The 16,830-nt window shown below is 40.8% G+C and overlaps 1 protein-coding gene across 2 annotated transcripts in view; it reads right to left on the bottom strand.

Moving 5' to 3' along the window:
- dip2ba (disco-interacting protein 2 homolog Ba) overlaps positions 1-14,376 on the bottom strand; it is a 46,688-nt gene extending 32,312 nt beyond the window's left edge. Inside the window, exon 1 of one of the 2 annotated variants that reach the window (XM_037104586.1) lies at positions 14,107-14,191. In XM_037104586.1, the coding sequence (XP_036960481.1) occupies positions 14,107-14,191 (85 nt within the window). Of the gene's footprint in view, positions 1-14,106 lie in introns of both variants that reach the window. The other variant, XM_037104587.1, reaches the window with a different exon arrangement.
- Positions 14,377-16,830: the final 2,454 nt, after the last annotated feature.

A 16,830-nucleotide genomic window follows, 5' to 3' on the forward strand; every position in this document is an offset into this window, starting at 1 on the left:
GACAAAGACAGGGCAGGGGACAGACTCACTACCTCAAACTCAGAACACATAGTAAATCAGAGTGTAGATACTAAAAGAGGATGTAAAACACGGTGTGATCAGTATTGACAACTGAAAGTAAAACCATGTCGCATAGGTGGGGAAGCAGCAAGGTGGGACGTACAGGAAGTCACAGAAAGAAAGAGAAAAAATAGAAAACAGACAAAGATGCAGCAACTCACAATGTATACACCCATCAAAGTCACTGTGTCAGTACCTTGAATGTGAGGAAATCACACATTCTTTCAGCTTCAGTGCAAACATCATCATTGCAAAACATGTGCGAACATATGAACAAACACACCCACAGGCATGCAGGCCAACTGTCAACTCAAGCCCCCCGACTCAAACACCTAATCATTTCATCGAATCATGTAGGGGATGAAAACACTTGAGCTCAATTGTGTTGGCCCTGCTAAGATCTAAATCAGACTGGACGGTCAGTTCGCATCCTGATGTTATTTCTGTCAAACAAATAAAACTAATGTTCCTGCCAAACTTTTACAGCATTCTGTTTGAGTGCAGAGAGCACTGCCCCACTTCCGACATTAATTCTATTACATTGTGCACTTCACTTGACAGAGACAGCCCTCTTGAGCTGCTGCATGGGTACAGTGAGTGAGTTTCAAGGTGGGGGCAGTTAGGGTTGACAGCTCATTTCTACTTTTGACTCACTGAGAAAACCAAAACTTACATTTCATCAAAATATCAGACTCCCCTCTTATTTATGCTTCTATTCATACACTTCTTTTACTCAGTGAGTGTAGTCACAATATGTCCCTGTAGACAATAACAAGCGTGTTGCAGAATCTTGGCAGTGATGAGCCAATATAAAAGATGGAATACATCACTTCATCAAAGTGATAAGACTGGTAAACAATTTAAGATGAGTTGGACAACGTCACACACTGGTCTGGATCTTAGTGAGCAGCAAAGGTTAAGGTAGCTTACGTTTCAGTCAGGCCGCCCTGAAGCACACTATAACCACACTGGGCTGTTAAGTAACTATCTAGCTGCTTGTGGCATTAGGTGCACACAGATGAGTGAGAACACCTCATGTGACAGGCCAAATCCCAGATTGATTTCTGGTGGATTATCTGTCACCTTAAAATACTTAACAATAACTGCCTAAAAATATTACTGTGCTGGTGCTATCACATGATCTACTGATAGATCATTGTCATAGGAGACATTTTGACATGGTTGTTAAAACTGCTAATATCTACAATTACTTACACCCGTGCTTTATTGGCTTCATTCAATTTATGTCAGCCAGTTCCATTTGCTGACTGGGAAACTGAACCACTGTTAACATTTTTAGTAACACCTGTGCTTTTCCTGCAATGATGAGTCAAAATGTATACTATGAAAAAGGTCTGTAAGGCACTGACTGCTGCAGAGATATTTCTGTGACAAAAAATGTTTCACTTATGTTCTTTAAACTTAAAGTAATATGTCGACCTTTTGAAGAAATAAGACTTATAACTATCAGATCATTTGAAAAATGACACTACCCAGGAGGCAGTTAGCTTAACTTAACATCAAAGCACACAGACATGTGAGTGGTATCTACCTTCTCTCTAACCCCTGGCAAAACAGTGAATCAGCATTACTCACTGCACTATTTTTCAACAAGTCTGACAAAGAATGGTTGTCTTAACAAGCATTGCCGTTTTCAACACATAAACGAGTAGCACCGGACACATAGCGGCAAACATGAGAATTACACAAAATGACCCTTTATCAGTGATTTGACATGACCAAGAATGAATGGATAAAAATAAAATACATGCACACCATTGTTTTTTCTCTCGGGCATAAATGGTCTTTTTCACTGAACAGTTTTTCAACAGGCCACAGTAGAGATAGCTGTCTAGATATATGCTACTATAAACAGGACTGATTTCAATTATTTCCAAACTAAAACATGGCCAACAAAGCAACTGCATTATGCGTCAAACTCAGCTACTTTCACTCGCCATCGCCATCTTGAAGAATTTAGCAATTAAAGGACATTTTACAAGTAAAATACAGTGAAGCATCTAACAATGTAAAGATCTTCCAGTAGCAGTTCAAACCTGTAACAGAGCTCAATACCTCTGCAAACAGGTCAGTCAGGCTCAGGATAGTTTTCTTGAGCAAAGAAACTGCTTTTCCTTCTGACTGCTTGCTTTACAAAACAGTTAACAAACCACAAATAATGTGTCATATTTAACTTGTCTTGCAGGGGAAACAGTTTATCAGTCATGAGATTTGAATGTTCACTACATCAAAACTTAAGACGGAAAAAGGTGTTTCCATCTTCCATCAACTCTTTTTTTGAAGTCAGCAGAAACATTTTTTTCCTTTCAAATTGAGAAAGCTTTTCCAAATTTTGCCATTCTCTCACCCTGTACCTAGTAAAGATACATTGATGGAGACATCACTATCGTCATAGCTGACTGGAACAGAGTTGTTATGTTTAAAATCTTTGTACTATGATCAGTTATTAAAAGCCTTGTTCCACAGAATGAAACTGCCCAGTGTGGCGCAATTATTTTACAGTGTAACAGGGTCAGTGGGTTGACTCTAACATTATTCAGCAAACTGTAAAAATGAGGGAAAGCATTGCTTCAGCATTCAGAATTGCTGTGTAACCAGAGCAGAGTGAGCAGTGACAGTGAATGAAAGGTATCACCTTTCAGTGTGGCAGTGTAGTAGTTAAGAGGCACAGGGGTCAGAAGTGTGAGGCAGAGGTTCGTTGAGCCTTGTACATCAACCCAACTGTCATCTGTCGACTGCTCATTAGCTTGAACACACAAGTCAATGAGTACGCAAGACAATATATTTGCCAAATATATTGCCAAACTTAGCTTAGCAATATCTTCATGTTCCAATCTCTGCTCCTTGACTCTGCTTAATAGCTCATGGATGATGGGTTAAAAGCAGGCATTAATGTACAAGGAGGAATGTTAACCAGGCAGCTGACTCATTAAATCAATATTATACACTCATAAGAGGCCGTGAGTGGCCTTTGAGACACACTCACATCCCGGGCGTGGAGTCTACAGCTGAGACTTAAACTGCCTTATTGCCTACGTTCCACTCTCTGGACAGATCACAGTCCTGACCTCACACCACCCACTGCTCACAGTCATTAAACAGCCTGTCATCGGGATGGGAATCCATCGCTGCTCTGAAAATGATAGCTCTAAATCTGCGGGGACGCTCAACAAGGTGCAATCCCTGAGGAAAAAACACTGCACGGTGAAGAAGAGGCTGAAACGATGTATGTCAACTTTGCAACCGCCAAAACATTCCACCTCTTGTGGAACTGAAGGCGTGAGGTCACAGGGGAGCGGTGGTGAGGCAAGGTTAGCAACAAGCTACTCACTACAACAAAAGCAGGTAGGGGATAAGATGGCAGTGTAGTGACTGAAGTGAGGTAAGATGAGAGGCATTTAAAACTGGTATAATCCTGATACAGCTTAAAGATGTTACTTCTTCACTAGCACAGGTACATTAGAAAACCGTATGTCCAGAAACCACCAAAAACTCCCTGCAAAGTAAATATATATGCCAACCACTGTAACATATTTTAAACTGACAGCTGTAAGCAACATAATGCCACATATATCCAAATATTACTTTGACTTTGTCCTCATCAACATCTACACATTTGTTTAAAGTATTATTGTTACATATTACAAAAGAAGGCTTGAGGCAGTGTTTCTGTCTCTGTCCGTTTTGCTTCCATAAACTGAAGCAACATTAGAGAAAAAGGAAGAAAAAGGAAATAATACAAGTGAATATACAAATCAATATCATTTCCTATCACTTCCATCACTTAATGAGTGTGCACTGGACCCTGTAAATCTCATGCACTGGACTTAGTAAACTGCTGCTATTTCATGCTGCTGCTAAATTTATTATTTTTATCACCTTATACTTACACTTGTCACTTTATTCAATCTTATTGTGTACTTTTTATTTCAGTTTTATGCTGCTCACTGTTGGTTTACATTCTGTGTACTTAGTAACTTGTTCATTTATTACTTTACTATTATTTATTACTTTTGTATTCCTTTCTCACTTTGTTTTACTACTGTTGCACGACAATTTCCCTCGGGATAAATAAAGTTTTCTTGAATCTTGAATCTTGAATCTTGTGCACATGATCTGAGTCTCATGAGAAAGGTCAGTTGGATAATCTTGGGATATAACTTAACTCGTGTGGCTGTTTCACCACACTGACAGCAAACCGATGTTGATAACATCCAGACAACAGTCATCAGTCGTCACAGTCTGTGGGAGCATGCAGCTCGCCAAAAACCTACAGCTGAGATGAACAAGGGCCTCCTACTGACACTGGAGTGAGAGAAACACTGTGTTGATGTACTGTCACTACTCTCAGTGGCATGTGGCAGATCTTAAGGTCCACAAATCATAACAGTCTAATTCAATGCTAGCATTACAAAATTTGATGAAATATTCATAACAGTCATAACATCACAGATCAGGCTTTACATGAAAAAGTTTTTTTAATAAAGTCAACTTGAAATGACTAATACCAACCTAGACAGGACTGTGGTGTTAACCAAGAGTCAAAAAGTGAACCATATACTTCCATTCAAGGTAACAAACATACAGTATGATGAACCTTGCCAGTCCAGGAGCCTGTGCTATAGACAGTTTAGGATTAAGAGGTTGAAGCCCCACCCTTTCGATGTGTTTTCATGGCCTTTGTTTTACCTCTTTCTCTTGGGAGTTGAATTAAAGGGGTCCATGACTACAAGCCAAGCTCAAACACAATGTGTTCTGAGGGGCCAAGAGGGGAGATACACATCAGCTCGTTCAGGGGGTTTCCTGAGGACTTCTACTTGCTGGGTATTTCAATAAGCCTTTGGCAAATGCAAGGCTCAAGTCCAACAGAAAAAAATAACCCAATGAGTGACCAGCAGAGAAAGCAGTTGACCTTTTGGAAACTTTCATTGTACATTATACACCAGGACTGCTTTACCCTTGAGCTCTGGTTTCCCATCAGCCCTTCCTGTGACGCAGGCCTAAGCTTTCATATATAGAAACTGACCAGCTGCTGAGAAAATACCCTGTGTTCTCCACACCCTCTTCAAAGGCTGTAGTGATCAGCTGTGGTTGATCAGCTGAAGTGCCAGAGAGAGAGAACGAGAGAGCATGAATTTCATGATTTACAACATACAGCGGGTTAATGGTCGGAGCTCTGATTTCAGTTACACCCATTCATAGTGAGAACTGTCATCTATTTTCACAATCAACTCATCTGTATGCACCATTTTTACAATCTCATCTTGTGGAGAAGCTTTTTTAATTATCTTCCAACATCATTTTATTACTGAAATGGAATAATGTCTTTAACAATCCAAATATCAGAAATTCCCCTCTAGCATCCAAGTCTTGTGTTGATAAAGGACCTGACTGAATTTAAAGCAAATAAATATTCACAGATTTTAATTCATCTCATTGTTCAATTTCTCAAATGTGTCTCTTTTTTTTTTTGCCGCTCTAAGCACCACAAGTGGAGTGCCATCTAGTGCCATTATATTCCATGACCCACATCACCAAAACTTGGCAACTCATACCAAAGCAAGCTAAATGAATAAACAGCACAACAGGTAGGTGAAAGTATGTATTTTTGATTTGCTATTCACAATTCCTGTACTACTGTCAGGGTGCCAGTATGTCAAATATTTTGACTGTTTGTAATATGCAAAAATGTCATACATTTATGTAAATCCAACCAATGGCACACCTAGTGATATATGCACAGAGAGAGAAAGCCCTTTTTCAGACCAACAAAAATATTCCTTCCTGATTGCTTCAAGGAAGATTTGAAAGGAAGAATCACACTTGTAAACACAATGATGTTTACAAGTCAGGTGCCACAGGCTATGTCAAATCTTGAAGCAAACATGAAGAAAGTGAAAGGAACAATGTGAACTGGGTAGCTTCTTGCATCACAGCGCCTGCTGCTCTGATCATCTCATCAACCGTGAACGGTTGGACATACCCACGGGTTGGTTGTAAACACTCAATTTTAGCACCTGCATCACCACATGATAATAACACGACTCTGAAAACAAATAAAGTTGACCAAATACTCACTCTGCTGAAGTACTTATAGTATATTAGCATGAAATAAAGCCTGTGGCTGCCTGTAATCACTCTAAACATCCTCAGCAATACTGCTGTTTAAAGTCTTAAAGGGATATTCCGGTCTAAGTTTAATCCATGGTCTAACACACCGTGACACTGAGTAAGACCCCCCCACCCCCACCCCAAGATACGTAGTTTTAGCAACCTCAGGAAAGACTGCACAATAACAATACATTGCAGTATACACTTCCAAGATGATACTGCCATCAAAAAGCCACAAATAATGCTCAGAACAGCACCAAACTTCAGCAAAAGTACAAACAGGGTCTCAGCACATAGTTTGAGGCATCACCACTCTCCTGCAGCAGCTTCCTGTTGTGGGGAAGCCCTGTGAGTCGATTACCGAGTGCAGTAGAGTTCCGCAGCTCAAGGATGAAAATGTATGATTATTACTCCATGGAAATGCAACCAAAGTTCATATGTGTCTTGCTTACCAGCTTATAACAGTTATTATTGAGAGCGGACAGGGAAAAGAATGGAAGTGAGCATTTCTAACTGCACTCGGTAATCGACTCGCAGGGACTTCCCTACAACAGGAAGCTGCGGCAGGAGAGTGGTAAATTGTGTTCGCTTTACAATAGCAATCCGGCTAAGCTAGCAGACATTTGATGCCTCGATCTATGTGCTGCAAACCTATTTGTACTGTTGCTAACGTTTGGTGCTGTTCTGAGCATTATTTGTGGTTTTTTGATGGCAGTTTCTTGCTGAGGGCATAGACTGCAATGTATTGTTATCGTGGGGTCATTTCTGAGATTGCTAAAACTACGTAATATGGCCTGCAAACTTGATCTCTCAAGGGGGGTTCTTACTTGGTGTCAAGGTGGACCATGGATTAAACTTACACCAGAATATCCCTTAAGTGTTCCAAGCTTGCTGGTAACATGCTACAAATATCTTTAACTGCTGGTATGATGCTTTAACAATTAGCAGACCTTTAGCAACTTTCTCCATGGGTCAAACAGCAGGCTGATTGGCCTGAGACGGGCAGTTCTCAACGGGCCGTGGTATTTCACACACAACCCATGGGCGTAACAGTGACCCACATGCAGCAGCCAACCTGCCAGTTGGTTGGATGTGGAAGTGTTTTCTTCTGGCTGCTGTCGACTAGCCAGGAACATTAGCCTCAGCGAGAAAGAAATACACACAATTAGGACTGACTCCTTGGGACTTTGAGAGGGTGGCCTCCACTGCAATAATGGTGGAGCTTTTGTGTCAAAGAGATGCTTGTTTTCTCCTCCTCAGGCATGAAAGAGAATTTGTCTTGCCAGCCAGGTCTATTTATATGCACAAGAGCATTCTTCAGCATTAGCACAGTCACATGGCCTGCTGGGCAGTGGATATGGCCTTGCGATACATCAGAGGGGCTGTGTATCAGCTCGCACACTCTGACACCATGAAAACATAACTAGACTTGATCTCTGTTATGCCACCAATTGGTTCACCATTTAGCCTATGAGATATAAATCAGTCAAGATTGTCTGGCGTGTCATGGCCTGGGCCCCTGACTATATAAATGACTGTAAGCAAAATTACTGAGTGGGAAGATTGCACAATTGAACATCAGAGAGGCGCTTCACTGTCATCTTCAGCCTATTTGATCCAGAAGTTGGTCAAGCGTCGAATACAGGTGGGTGTCATGGAGACTGAAAAAAAGGGTCCAATATCACAAAATCCCCATTCACTCTTCCCCTTTTTGGTGAGTCACAGGTGGCATCACGGCTGACAAGTCAGTAAACAGCCCAGTGAGACAGGAGTCTAAAACAGGTTCCCTCACTTCGCAGTGGATTTGCCCTGGAGAGCAGTACACACCTAATTACAGTGACTCAGTGACAGGTTTACAACAACCAGGAGACTGCTGTGTTTCTGCAAACTATGCCATACATTAACACATTACATCTCACAGCAATGGATGAATGTTAGTGTTAATTTTAAGAAAACAACTTGTGGAACATTTATGTTAGCGTGCCTGTCTCCACAGGAAGGACAGAGCACAAGGTCAGACAGTGAGCAGCCCCATTTCTGTTCAAGGGTGCCTCAGAGGAGTGGATGCTTGCTAAGCTCAGGAACCAAGGTTCTCGATGACACTCCACATGCCCTATTCCACAGCAAGGCACAGTAACACATGAGTACTGACATTAGGACTTCATAGTTATTAAATATGATCATTTATCAGTTTTGGTGGACTAATATTGTGACAATATCAGGGCTTCAGGGAGTGAATGTTTTGGTAACACATGAGCCAAAAAATCTGTCAGATGCAACTTAAAAAATCCTATTAGTCTCACTGGTGTTTAAAATTAAACAGAAAAAATGTAGCCTGTACACATTATTGCAATTCTTGTTTAGACAACTAGAAACTAAAGAAAATAAAAAGTAAAATGTGTTTTTGGGTACCTAAATTATGTGCTGGTGCCACCATTATAAAAACTGTGTCAGGGGCCATTCAATATGATCACAGTGTGCTATCATTTAACAAGATTGTCCTCTATATCCATGATTCTGACAAAAGTGTGATTACATAGAAAGAAAATCAGTTACAGTTTTGTCAGATGTACTGAAATAAAGATACACTATTTGACGTATCACAAAGTCTGCCATGATATGATTTCAATACAATTCAATTCGAGGGCTTGTGATTAATACAAGATCATGTACATTTTACAGAATCAGGGAATTCAAAATAAAGGTGTAACCTGTTTGCACTTTGCATCGATGGTAGTAAATTGTTGAATCGTTAGATATATCATGCATGTATCGATGTATGATCTGATCGCTACACCCCATCCCCACTCCTTATCTGAATGTTTTCACATGTAATACTACGGGGCTTTTCTTCACCATAATGGGATCAGTGTAAGACAAAAACAATTCTGAACTCATATTGTTGGTTTTTGCCATACTGCCCAGCCCTTCCTGACATCACATGTGAGCTCGCTGAACGAGTTCAGCATCTTCTGCTGTTTCCCACACCAGAGATGTGCAGGTCCGGAGGGCTGATGAGTGGGATGTCAATACATCTCCTGGCACTAATTCAAAGGAGTCAGTTTTACTTCTTTTTTCTATGCGTGCCTCAACTTCTACCTGGGGAGCATTAACAAGTCACGCTCACTAACCACACACGCCAACACACCCACCCACACCCACACCACTCTGTGAGGGTGTCCTGGTATTTAATGAGAGCATGTGAATAATTCAGCTGACAACAGGTCTGGAGGAGGAAAAAGGGACTGAAGCAATCATTAACCATTCACAGTATAACAGTATTATGACACATGCGCACACACATTTGGATGTGTGAACATACTGTATACACACACTGACACACATAAAGAAAGACCTTTGCCAAGAGTACCCAACCATCTGCTTGGACCTGAGGCCTTGGCTCTAAGGCTGTGAGGAAGATGATCTGTGCCGTTTGGATTCTGACCTATTGGGCGCTAATAGATACATATACTACCCACATATCTGCACAGGAAAACAAAAATGGATATGAAAAGTCTTTAGGTTGAAAGTTGTCTTGCATGTAGGACTGGACAATGAATCAACTTTAGTGTTTATCATCATCTTTATGATCAATATTACTCATGATGAGGTATCAAAGTTGTTGCTACATATGTATAATGAGGATTATTGTATTATAGCCTTGAGTTTGGCAATACAGTGGCACTCTCTTGGTTATTTGGAGCTAGAAGTGACCATAGATGACAGGGCAGAGCTGAGGAGGATATCTACTTGATTGGATCTGACTGAGAACCTGATGACACGCTGTGGTGTCAACTTAACATCCACAACGTAGCCACACCCTACAGTATACCCCGATTAATCATCTATTTTACTCAAAATTGGACAGTAATTTACTAAATGAACATCTTACTGCATTACATACAAACTTGATTGAGACCATAAACTTATTGACACAGTTCATTGAGGTAATAAATTAAGCGAAAGATACATTTGTTTTCTCTTAAGCGTACACACAATCAGGCCAAACCAAGGGAGTCTGCCTACTGAAATAATGAAGGTTTAAGGCACTTCTTGATTGGCTTCATTTTTCAGACCCAGAACTCAATCCTTATTTTAGACACTCAATGATCTAATAAATGAGTTACTATATTCTATCAAAATCCCTAACAGTATGAAATCTTACTTCTTCTTCTTTTTTTTTTTTTTTTTTAATTATAGCATTATGTTCCATAAAAACCATTTGACTAAATAGGGTAAACATATCATTTTGAACACTGTAAATAGGATCATGGGAATCAGTGGTGTAGTCTGTAATTGTGAAGTTCCTGGTTTACTTTGGCTGGGGACATTTGTTGCATGTCATCATCCCCCTTTCTCCCTCCCCTCGTTTCCTGTCTCTCTCTGTCAATTGTCAAAAGGGCCATAATAATGGGCTTTTAAAAAGACAAATACATGTAAGAAGAAAGAAGATAATGCTGAGATAATTATAACAATATCAATTCTGAGCATACTGCCCACCCCATTTGCAGGACAATAGTACGAACATAATGTAGATATAAAGGCTGTGAATGACTTGAATTTGGGGAGAAATTTCACCTTTACAATGGTGGGACAGAGCCTTTTATTCCTATTTTTGTTTGCCAGCACAGACCTCAACCTCACAAAGAAGAGCTCTGCACCACATGAGCTTGAGTTTGAGGAAGTCCCTATCACACGTCTGTATTGTGTCTCAAAATAAGCTCTTTGCCCAACTACATAAAAAACCACCAGTTTGCTGCATATCCCATTCATAAATAATACAGAGAGAGCAGAGATATGTTTTCACAGACGTCCTCCCCTGTTGGGAGGAGAGTCTTCCTCAAGGATCCGTCTGGCTTTGCCCTGATGGCTGATACAGACGGGGGCCATATCAGTGCTGTCATCCTCGACTGATGGCCCTCGCTGTCAATACAACAATGAGCCAAGCATGCTTCTGCTACATCTGAATGCTGGATGGCCGGTTAACTGGATGATTGGCCTAGAAAGGAAGCAACTGGCAATAATCTGGACTCTCAGTCTCCACATACTGATCACTGGTGCAAACAGAGGGTAAGACTCCACATGAACACAGACACAAGTGCTCCTAAGTTTAAAAACTTATAATCAGCATGGGAGGAAATGCCAATGGTTTCAAGGTGTATTTTCATGTCAGAACAGCAACTTGGTTTAGATCATCACAGATGAAAAACTCATCTGTGTGGAATTTTGCTTGGTTCAGCAACATTAGACTACAGGGCAGCATGCTTGACAGTTGGTGTGGACCGTCAACCAGGTAGTTTAGTTACAGGGAAGGACCAGATATGACCTTTTACCCCTGGCCCAGCTGAGAGATGACAGGTTGAGAGGGTTGAACCACTCCCTTCAGAAGTAAACATTGCACGTCATCTTCTCAAGTTTGACCAGTCATCTGCCCCTCCCTTCTCTTCCTATGGAAGCAGCTCATTCCAATGTGCACACAAAGGCTGGGTTTAGCTGAATGGCCTAAATGGCAGCAGAGCTCCTGGCCACGGCGGCCAGACCAGCTGAATGGTCCTCATTGTGTCCCCATGGTCACAGGGGGCTAGCAGAAATGGGTTGCTTTTTAAGAGGCCATTTGGCAGGCCTCTGTTCTTATCCGAGCAACGCAGGAACAGGCATTTCCACTTGGTACAGAGGAGGTCTTGTTTTGGACTCAAGAAAAATAGCCCATATGATGATGACATCTCGCATACATGCAGTCATAGAGGAGCTAGCTGGCTAAGATGCACATGAGGCTTCAAGACTGAAAATATTCCTTCAATGTTAACATACAATGCTGGTGAATAGGAAAACCAGGATAATGTGAAACTGGCTGTTTCCTGCACTTAACAATGAAAAGACAAAAAAACGATGAGCAATAGTGACAACACCCTCTATCGTGGTATGTCATTTTATATAACAGGATTTATGTAGATTGAAATATAATACATTTTCAGGGAAATACATTTAGAAATCATTATTCACAATACAAATCAGACAGAAATGTGTTGGGTTTTTCTTTGGGTTCATCCAGCAAGTGAAGGACCTAACATATTAAAGTACTTCATTATCACAGTGATGTAAAAATTAAATTTGCTACAAGTCCTGATCATTGATTTATGACATTGCCAACAATACACAAGTAATGCTTAAGGACTAGTAACCACATTATAAATAATATGGCAACAATCACAGCTTACAAACTTCTAACCATCTAGATAGATAAGTGTAGAGACTGATCACACTGTGGTTAATGGTCAGAATGTAAATGTTAAGTCTAATTACAAACTAATGTCCAGTGTGCAGGTTGGTAAGTAGTCACATAATTGGTAAAGGCAGTTCAAATCACATGAGAAACCATGTTTAGCAGAGAAATGCCATAAACAAAATAATATACATAGTATTAGATATAAAAAAAAAAAAAAAGGCTAACTCATCGCCTTTTTGAGTGCCTGAGCTTACTTTCAATAGTGGCAGATATAAGCTGTGGAAGGCATTGACCGTCCCCTTTCAATATTGTTATAACCGACAGTAATTAGCTTGTATGCATTTTAATATTATTGGACTATTTATCATTACACCTGTCAAATACAGAATAACCATGAGGTTATTTGTGGCACCATGTTTCCTTTTAAAAAGACATTTAAGGCCTTATCACGGGCATAAATGAAATGGTTAAGAGTCAAAGTGCGCAGTAATAATGGTGCCAATCAGACATGAGTGGGAAAATATCAAATACTGGTTATCAGTTTCACACCACTTAAAATAATCAACTGTCAGTCAGCATGGATAGGTGGACACTGAGCGGTCACAGCGCAGGACGACTGGATTCGATCGACTCCACAGGAAGAATGTAACCCAGGTGCTATGAAGCAGGGGGCAGGGGGGATACTGTCAGGGATGTGACAATGTGTGCTAAAGGGTGTAGAGCAGTACAGGGGCTCCCAGCTGCTCTGGGGGAGGGGTTCATTTGCACTATGCTTTGGATAAATGAATGATTGTTATAATTTTGAAATACAATAATAGACACATCCACCATCACCCATCTACTGCAAAACAAACATGTAGATGGACGCAGACACCTGACACTGTTACAGCAGGGCAGATAGTAAACCTATAATTCAAGTAATAGCAGGTTTACACAGGTGTATAAGGCTTTGTACACATCTTGATGATCACTCCGATGAACCTCACTGAGGTCATGTTTGATAATTACTGACAGTCATTCACAACAGTCTGTGCCTTCATATGACACCAGGGCAGGAGATGACTGGAGGCCTTGTCATTACTCCTCAACACTACTCACAATGACTCACAGCTTTATTGAAATGAATATATTCAAGCTGGAACCTAGAAAACAGACGCCAAGAACAAGGCCTGAATGATGTCAAACCGGAAGTCCCTGATGAATCAAAGTCTAACCCTATGAAGGAGTATAACAAAGATGACAGGAGAAGGGTCAAATCCCTGATAGCCAGACCTTGCCTCTGGCCATGCCAGTCTGTCAGACAGCCCCACACACACACTGAGCTACGGCTTTGACGTTCAATAACTCCACAAACGAGGAGATTATGGACAGAAACACGTCTTTAAATCGACGTTTTGCTCTGAGTCGTTAAGGATAAAGGAGGCACGAAGAAATGGATGGAAGCCTTCCCCATGCTCTGCTAGCTCGTCTGCCCACATCCTGTATTAGCACAGAATAAGCTAACTGGAGTGCCGGTGCGCTCATTCAATTCATCATATACGTGAAGTAGAACAGGAGACGGGAAACTACTGGTTTAATCGATGCTGGTTAGCCCAGACAGCTGAGGCACATAGCTAGCTTTAAAAAAAAAAACAGCTATAGCATCCCCACCACCACTCCTCCCCGCCAGCTCCCCTCCCCTCCTTTACCTTCAGACAGCTCCAGATCCAACTCCGCCAATTGGTCTCTAACCTCTTTTGGCAGGGCGGACAAATCCACGCCGCGGTCTGCCATGACTTCGCCGAGAAACCCGAGGACAGTCGAGTCGAAAACACGCCGGGCTGTCGCGGAGAAGTGTTAAAAAACAAAAATTAAAACGCCCTCCCTTAAGACACAAAACAAGCATCAGAGTGGGAGAGACAGTCCATCCGCACGGCTGGCCCCTCCGCCATAATGGGGAAAACTCACCAACGGCAACGAGCGGTCACGTGACGGCGTTTACCTCGCCTGTACGTTGATTCACTGCATCCAGCCGACACACACACACACACACACCGGAACTGTTGCTCCCTCTGGCGTCCCAATGGGTAAAACACACACAGCATCCATCCTCCTGGTGATGTGCGAGCTCACCGTGACGTTTTCTCAGCTAGAAACACATAAAACGTCCACTGGGCTCTTCAAGCAGGGGTGAAAAAGTGCCATGGTGTATTACTTAATTAAAGGATAAGTTCACCCCAAAAATGTAAATTATGTCATTATCAACTCACCCCCATGCCGGTATAAATCCGGGTGAAGTTTTACAGTCCTCGCAACATTTCTGGAGCTTCAAAACAAAAGAAGCCTTGCTGTATTCAAATGAAGTAGCCGGGGATTTGTTTTGAAATCTAAAAAAAACCCCACAACTGAATAAAGTATAAAATGGCTCCATTCAGCTTGACCAGCATAACTGGAGTCTCTAGAAGCCACGAGATCCCAAATTGATCAGTAATGAAATTATGCACACACTTTTTAAAGCCAAAATCTTTACTACAGCTGCTGCGCTAAAAGCATGTTGAGAGTGTAGATAAAATGTTTTCAAATCAATTTTGGGATCTTTGGACTTTCAGGAGATTAATATAATGTCGGTATTAAGGAGGTGAGGAAAATGTGCTATGATGTCCTACTTAAAGGATAAATTCACCCAAAGAAATGAAAATTCAGTCATTGTCAGCTCAAGCTCTCACTCCAATAATTTATAGTAAGGGGCAAAAAGATTCTAATTTCGCAGAGAAATGCTTAAAATGGGCATTAACTGACTGTGGTCAAAACATGAAGGGGAAAATCAACTGAAACCATGTTTGCCATTGTATCTGTCCAACTTTCCACGTTCCATCTCAGGAAACTTTCTTGAAAAAAGCTTTTGTCACTGAAATACAGCAAACGGCAAAACAGAGTTTCGGTATTCAAATGAAGTACCTGGGGACTTTCAAATCCAAAATCTAAAAAACACAACTGAATAAAGCATGAAATAGCTATATACAGTTTGTCCAGCATAATCTGAGTCTCTAGAAGCCATGAGATCTCAAAATTGATCCGTAAGGAAATTATTTACACACTTTTTACAGCCAACATTTTCACTACAGCTGCTAAGCTAAAAGCATGTTGAGGGTGTAAATAACAGGTTTTCCAATCAATTTGGGAATTCTGCAAAGCTCCACAAATGTTTGGTAGACTTTCTATGGGCGTGGGGTTGAGTAGATAATGGTTGAATCATCAGGATTGCTTTGGTGTACCTTTTGTATGATATCCTGGCACCGCAGTCTTCCCATATTTGTTATCCAAATTTAGAGAATTCTACACAGACTCTTATCCTCCTACATAATAGTAATTGTGGTCTCCTGAAGGGTCACCTGGGAGTTTAATGTGAGTGTTTTGCTGGAAAATGATGTAATTGTAAAGGTAAGTACATATAATGACTGAATGTTAATTTTTGGGTGCACACATCCTTTAAAGCTATGACAGGAACAATGCAAAGCAGGGACATGCACAAGAGGCCCAAAAGTCCAACACTGTGTGTGGTTATTTAAATAATTGAATATGACAGTGTAGGCCTAAATATATTTGATTTTACAAAAGTGATCACACTGTACAAACTGACGCACATTAAAACTGGGACAGGATGTTATGCCATAATAGTATCAGGCCTCTTAGTTTCTAGAGTAAATACAATGTAATGACTCTGGCATGTGCAGACTGCAGTGCTGAGACTAAAGATCATTTCCTCATATAACTGTTTGAATTATAAAATGTCAGAAAATGGTGGAGAATGCCCATCAAAAGTCCACAGTGATCGAGGGGATGTCCAACATAAAAACTTTTGTTGTTTTTACAGAACATAATGAAAAAAGTAGATGCTTAGGTAAATGTATAATGTAGGGAATTCCCAGAGAAGTTTACAGTTTAAGCATACTGAAGTCATTTTGGACGATTACGTTTATTGTTTAACTGCCTCCCTTTACTTTTGTATGATATTCACTTCTGAGGCATCATTGCAAGAAATGTGTGTCAATGGATGTATTTCATGTAACTAAGAATGCTAGCCAATTATTGATGTCGGAATGTTTTACTCCATCCTTCTGGTATCAACATCGGCCCGACAATTCAATACTGGTTGGCCTCTAGTCCAAACCACCAACATGCCACATTTTTGTTGCACAGAAGAAGTTGGAAGATCAATCATTTGCTGCTCTAGTACAAGTCCTGAACATTACTCTGCTTTTGTTACTCATGGTCACCTTCAAAAGGCCAATGTGGCATCCTGACTGTAACCATTATAAAAAATAAATATATCCTTCCAACCACCCTCCCTGCAATTAAAGGCTGCTTACAAAAAGTTACGATCATGTTTTCCTTATGAGAAACATGGACGTCGTCACACAAGGAGAACGAGC

The sequence above is a fragment of the Acanthopagrus latus genome, chromosome 7 (genome assembly GCF_904848185.1).
Source record: "Acanthopagrus latus isolate v.2019 chromosome 7, fAcaLat1.1, whole genome shotgun sequence".
Classification (NCBI taxonomy): Eukaryota; Metazoa; Chordata; class Actinopteri; order Spariformes; family Sparidae; genus Acanthopagrus; species Acanthopagrus latus.